The sequence below is a fragment of the Phaseolus vulgaris genome, chromosome 8, assembly GCF_051622355.1.
Source record: "Phaseolus vulgaris cultivar YP4 chromosome 8, ASM5162235v1, whole genome shotgun sequence".
NCBI classification, from domain to species: Eukaryota; Viridiplantae; Streptophyta; class Magnoliopsida; order Fabales; family Fabaceae; genus Phaseolus; species Phaseolus vulgaris.
The window spans coordinates 21685464-21691666 of record NC_143505.1 but is presented as its reverse complement, the minus strand read 5'-3'; the positions used below and the strand labels follow the sequence as shown (position 1 = coordinate 21691666).

The following is a 6203-nucleotide window of genomic DNA, read 5'->3' as shown; positions in this document are numbered from 1 at the left end:
TTTACATATACAATTATTTGACTCACTCTCTTAGGTAAATGGACTAACACTCTAAGTGTTTTCCATTAGGATTCTCAGGATTATAATACATTAATCTTCTTTTAGATTAAGGATCCTTTTAGGAAGCTATAAGGTGTTCACTATCATTAGATTAGCATATCTGCTTGGTGCAACCTTTGCTTTGTTGGCTTAGAGGAATGCTCTTTATTTGAGCATTCTTTTGACATTCCACAACCTCTCCTCTCTCAATCCTTGTTTTGCTACTTGATGGATTCCTATTTATAGTTGGTGAGCATTTTTAGCTTTTGTGTCCATTCCGCGCTTTCCAAACTTTATCGTGATTGTTGCATTTAATGTAGCCTCGATCTTTGCTCATTTTTCTTCACAAAGTTGACAACACTTACCTTCCTATAAAGGATAGTCTTTTTCACAATTTCATGATTCATGAGCCTTCCATATATGTAGATAGCTAGATTAGAGTTGACAATCTCTTTTGCCATGTTGTTGATAAAGAAAACAATTTTAGCTTGCATCTTGAGAGATCTTCAATATCTAAATTCGAAAGAATCACTTTGGTATATGAACATTCCCTGCCAACATAGCATATGCACATGCATATTTAATTTTAACACTAGTACAAAATTACTATATCATGACACTTCATAGATTATGACCAACAAATATGAGTCGTCTAATTAAACATGATGAAAATTTTAAAATTAATGTGAATATATAAATGAGGGTTAACACGAAAATGTCATCTATATAAAAAAAAGCAAGCATACCACGGTCATTAAGGAGAACTGTCACCTAAAAATTTGTAATAGGCGATGCTTTTTTGGGCAAACGTAGTCTAAATTTAGAAATTCCAAATAGATAACGATTTTGACATACGAACCATCGTCTATATGTTTGTTTAGAAGCTAAACCCTTGTGCACTTCACTTGCGCGTTCATCTCTTTCGAGCTCTCTCTTTTTCTCTAAAATCCCTTCCTCCCTTGCTCCTTTGCACCCTTCATTGCTTCCTACAACTCACTTGTTCCTCACACATGCTCCATCCATTGCTTATTTCTAACTTCGTTTCCAAACCCTCAGAAGCTGCAACCCCACCATTTCGAAATGCTTAGTTGCTACAACGTTGCATAAGGTGTTTGTTGTATCTTGGTCACACCTCCAAAGCCACCACCACCAAGCTTCCTATGCTTCTCCCGCGAATCTAGAGCCACTTGCGCCGCACCACCACCATGTTAGTTGATTTTTATTGTTATTTCTTTAATTTTATTTTTGTAGTAATTTTTTCTCATGGATTTAATATATGTTAAATTATAAGAATAATTTTATAACATTTTAATTTGAATTGATTAATTTATATTGGATTGGATGTATTTTAAGAATGATACGTGTTGGTATTGGTTTGAGGGTGTTCGACTCTTGAAAAATATTGTTAGCTTTTGGAAAGTTCATGTTTTAAGTGTTATGCTACCAAAATTTTGTTAGAATTGCTCATTGAGAGACCTTAGTTTTCCGTTTGAGGTTTACTAGATTTATCTGTGTAGTACTTCTCCAATTGTAAAATTTTTCATACGTCATACTAAAGTTTATATAAAAAGTAGTGGAAATTGTATTGACAATAATTTTACTGAATCTTGAATTGTCCGGTTGGACAGTTTGGGAAGAACATTCATTTTTTTATTAGTTTAGTAGTACATAATGATTAATCTACATTTCATATATTTTACGTAATTTTGGTTCATTTCATTTTGTGTTGATCTTTAAGTGCATATTTGACTGGACATTTGGTGTCACCACTTTCATTTCATGCCAACTGAAGGCTAATGCGAAATGTTGGCAAAATCTCGTGAAATATAAGGGAAGAAAATTAAAGATTATGTACTATTCAAAAATATGTGAGATTTTACATACATTTAGTCACCATATAATGTCACTGATGATTACAGTATGGATCCAAATTGAATTAATTCACCATGAATAAGTGATTAATACAAGAGATGAGTGGTAAAATTTATACAATTTGTGCAATGTAATATGAGTCGTAGTGCTGATGTTCTTGCATTAATTTTTTGAATGAGAGAAAATTAGATACTACCAAAATTAAGGAACACCTTCTACGAGATGAATTTCTAAGAAATTATACAACTTAGACATGACACGCTGAATTATTACCTTTAACAAGTATGTGTGAATCTCAAGGATATGTTGATTGTACCATGGATGATGGAGTGGAGGAAGACCGATTGGAGGACATGATTTGTGATGTTGGAACTAAGTCTTTTACCCAAGCGCAAGGATACGAAAGTATGTCTAGCGATGCAGAGACTCATTTGTATCCCAGATCAACTAATTTCACACGGTTGTCAGTAATGTTAAGATTGATGAAATTGAAAACAATTAATGGATGAACAGATAAAAACTTCACAAAATTGCTTGTTTTGTTAAAGGATTCAATAGGAAAATACTCTACCTAAACGTAATTATGAGGCCAAATATATTCTTTGTCCAATGGGTATGGAGTATAAAAAGATACATGCATGTCCTAACGATTGCATATTATATAGGAAGGAGTTCGAATTGTTAAAAAAAATATTTGAGATGTGGATTATCACATGACAAGTTGAAAAACAAAGATGAAAATAATATTCAAGAGATGACAAAGCATGGACCGTCTATGAAGATTGTGTGGTATCTTCTAATCATTCCAAGGATTAAACTTTTGTTTGCAAACTCAAATGATAAAAACCTCAAATGACATGCAGATGAGAGGAAATGTGATGACATATGTCACCATCCCACTAATTCTATGAAATGGAAGAAATTTGATGATGAGTTTATCAAGTTTGATACAGAGTCTAGAAATATTCGACATGATTTAACTTATGGAATGAATCTGTTTGGTAATTTAAATCCGAACCAAATTTTATAACATGTTTTAGTAGTTATTTTACTCATAGACTCTGCTGAAACAAAAATATATGATGTGTTTATAATGATATTCGGTTCAAGATAATGACATAATATTTATTTAAATTCCCTTATTGAAGATTTAAAATTATTGTGTGATGGGGTTGTTGAGGGGTTTCTTAATAAAAATGTTAACTAAGTTTCTTTTAATTCCGTTATCAATGTATACTTTTCTTTCGTCACTTCTCACATTAGTCCAGGTTCAATGTATGTGCATGGAGACAATAGTAAACTACACACTCTCTCCACAACCACAACATATATTTTCTCACATCACGTAAACTTCAATGATTTTTGTAGCATTCATGCTCCCAGAAAGAGATTGTGACGTAGGTGTTCAAAATTTTCAGGATATTATGTAAAATCTTCTCTCTCTACCATTGATTGATCAGTGTTGTAATAACCTTATTGGTTTAATGGTTTCCGTGGAACAGTATTTTTGTCAAGTTTTCTGTATATATATATATATATATATATATATATATATATAATACAAAATAAGCATCATTCATTGGAAAAAAGGACAATGATACAAGTTAAACATTCCATATATAACAGTAGAGTACTCGATGATTGGTCATGAGCAGCAGCAACAGCAACAGCCATGGGAGAGGTTGACCCTGCTTTCATCCAAGACCCAGAACACAGGCCAAAGCTCTCCCCCATCCAAGCCGAAGGAATTCCCATAATTGATCTCTCTCCAATCACCAACCAAACAGTTTCAGATCCATCTTCCATTGAAGGCTTAGTGAAGGAGATAGGGAATGCATGCAAGGAGTGGGGCTTCTTCCAAGTAATCAACCATGGGGTGTCCCTCACTCTAAGGCAAAGGATTGAGAAAGCTTCAAGGATGTTCTTTGCTCAGAGTCTGGAAGAGAAGAAGAAGGTTAGCAGAGATGAGACTTCATTAATTGGTTACTATGACACAGAACTCACCAAAAACGTCAGGGATTGGAAAGAAGTGTTTGATTTTCTAGCCAAAGATCCCACTTTTATTCCTCTCTCTTCTGATGAACATGATGTTCGACTCACTCAATGGACTAATGCATCCCCTGAATACCCTTCAAACTTTAGGTAATTCATCTTCAATTTGTAATCAATAATTATACTCTGTCAACTACAGATTGAGAATTAGTTAAGGGGTTGTGAAATTGTGTGCAGGGATGTAATAAAAGAGTATATTGAAGAGGTGGAAAAGTTGTCCTTTAAGTTGATGGAGCTAATAGCTCTGAGCTTAGGCCTTGCGGCAAAGAGGTTTGAGGAATTTTTCATCAAAGAACAAACGAGCTTTCTTCGTTTCAATCACTATCCTCCATGCCCTTATCCTCACCTAGCCCTTGGTGTTGGACGACACAAGGATGGTGGAGCCTTAACCATTCTTGCACAAGATGAAGTTGGAGGACTTGAAGTCAAACGCAAATCAGATCAAGAGTGGGTTCGAGTGAAACCTACACCAGATGCCTACATAATCAATGTTGGTGATATTATTCAGGTGGATTGCTCAAACTATATAAAGATAATCATTCATCATATAACATTATTTAATTATAATTTTTTTTGTTAAAACTATCAGAGGTTGTGTATAACTATCTGTACTAGTGGAAAACATCAATTCGCAATTCTGTTGTGACAGAATGTAACTCTAAAATTACTTCATTATAAAAAAAATATTGCACAATGATAATCTGGTGTAACTTGTAAACGTATCAACAATCTTGCATATCCCGTGATAGTTATAGTTGAGCATTGGGTTGTTAATTAATGCAGGTTTGGAGTAATGATTTGTATGAGAGTGTGGAACACAGAGTGATGGTTAACTCTGAGAAAGAAAGGTTCTCCATTCCATTTTTCTTCAATCCTGCACATGACACCGAAGTGAAGCCTTTGGAGGAGATGATAAATGAGCAGAACCCTTCGAAATATAGGGCATTCAAATGGGGGAAGTTCCTTGTTCACAGAAAGGGAAGCAATTTCAAGAAACAAAATGTGGAGAACATTCAGATTTATCATTATAAGATAGCTGAAAGGATAACAGATTAGCAGGGCCTTTTAGCTTATGCATATAAAGCATAGCGATACAACAATGTTTCTGATGTGTTTGGGGCTAATTAAATTTGGTGAGTGGTGACACCACTTAACAACAAAAAAACATTTACTTGAAAACTCAAAATAATAATATTTTAATTATATTTATTTTATATCTTAATTTAAAATTTTAATATATATTATTATATTATTAAAGTTGACTCTCCTCGTATGGGTGTATTTTTCTTTGTGTTGTTAAAAGTAGTCTTGTTCATTCGGTGCTAAATTTTAGGATGCTACCATTAATTAAAAGAAAAATGTTATGTCAACAATCCGATGGATGTGTTAGAATAAAACCGTCTATGACTAAAAATAATAATATTTTAATTAATTTATAGTCTCGTGTAATATATTGGAATATTTTGAAATGTTTAAAATTAGAGTTTATATTTTCATTTTAGGGTTTATTTTTGGGTTCAACTTTACTTTCTCCACTTCTCCTCCAGCTTTTATTTCCACTTCTCTTCCAGCTTCTCTTCCAACTTCTCTTCAACCCTTTCTTATTTGTCATTGTCGAGGTTGTTCAAGCGAGAAGTGGTTTTCCATTTGTTTTGACGGTGTTGGGTGGCGCAATGGTATTACATTGAAAGTGTTGTGTTTCATTTCATCAAAGGCAACACATTTTCTTTTCATTGGTCTATTTTTGAAAGATTGATGTTGTTTGATTTTTGTTGGTGATGAATAATCTAAAGTGACCCTTGTAACATTATGTGATGACCCAAAGTCAATTTCTTACACACACATTTAAGAGAATACATTTTCGTATTTCATGTTAGGGGTTATTTGGTGGGTTTGTATTCCAGTATTATTGTAGTATTTTATTTGATAGTGGTATCTTAGGATACACAAAAAAGAGGAATTGATTAGAATTAGAATATACAAAGACTACATCTGTGATCATAGGTGTCTGTGTTTACTATTTGCTTTTTTTCTCTACTACCACTTCAATTTTTGTGGAATATATTTTAAAAGTATATATTTTCATGTACTTAGTGTGTGTATGTATGGTTTTTTAGTATTCTTTTCTCCAAAAAATGCTTTTTCTGAAGCTATGATATTGTGAATTCAGTCACTATTGAGGATAAAGAGAAATAGAGAGGTCACTACATACTGATATTGTAGATAGATAATTTAGTGAG

At 33.2% G+C, this 6203-nt stretch overlaps 1 protein-coding gene across 1 annotated transcript; it reads left to right on the top strand.

Moving 5' to 3' along the window:
- Positions 1 to 3271: 3271 nt before the first annotated feature.
- Positions 3272 to 5177, top strand: LOC137826065 (protein LATERAL BRANCHING OXIDOREDUCTASE 1). The gene is made up of 3 exons (XM_068631907.2): positions 3272 to 4053; positions 4141 to 4471; positions 4747 to 5177. The coding sequence occupies exons 1-3, from the start codon at positions 3584 to 3586 to the stop codon at positions 5017 to 5019; spliced, it is 1074 nt and encodes a 357-aa protein (XP_068488008.2). The 5' UTR covers positions 3272 to 3583; the 3' UTR covers positions 5020 to 5177.
- Positions 5178 to 6203: the final 1026 nt, after the last annotated feature.

Coding starts and splice junctions, on each gene's coding strand:
- LOC137826065 (XM_068631907.2), top strand. CDS start 3,584: ATGGGAGAGGTTGACCCTGCTTTCATCCAAGACCCAGAACACAGGCCA. Junction 4,054..4,140: donor GAATACCCTTCAAACTTTAG/GTAATTCATCTT, acceptor AATTGTGTGCAG/GGATGTAATAAAAGAGTATA. Junction 4,472..4,746: donor ATGTTGGTGATATTATTCAG/GTGGATTGCTCA, acceptor TAATTAATGCAG/GTTTGGAGTAATGATTTGTA.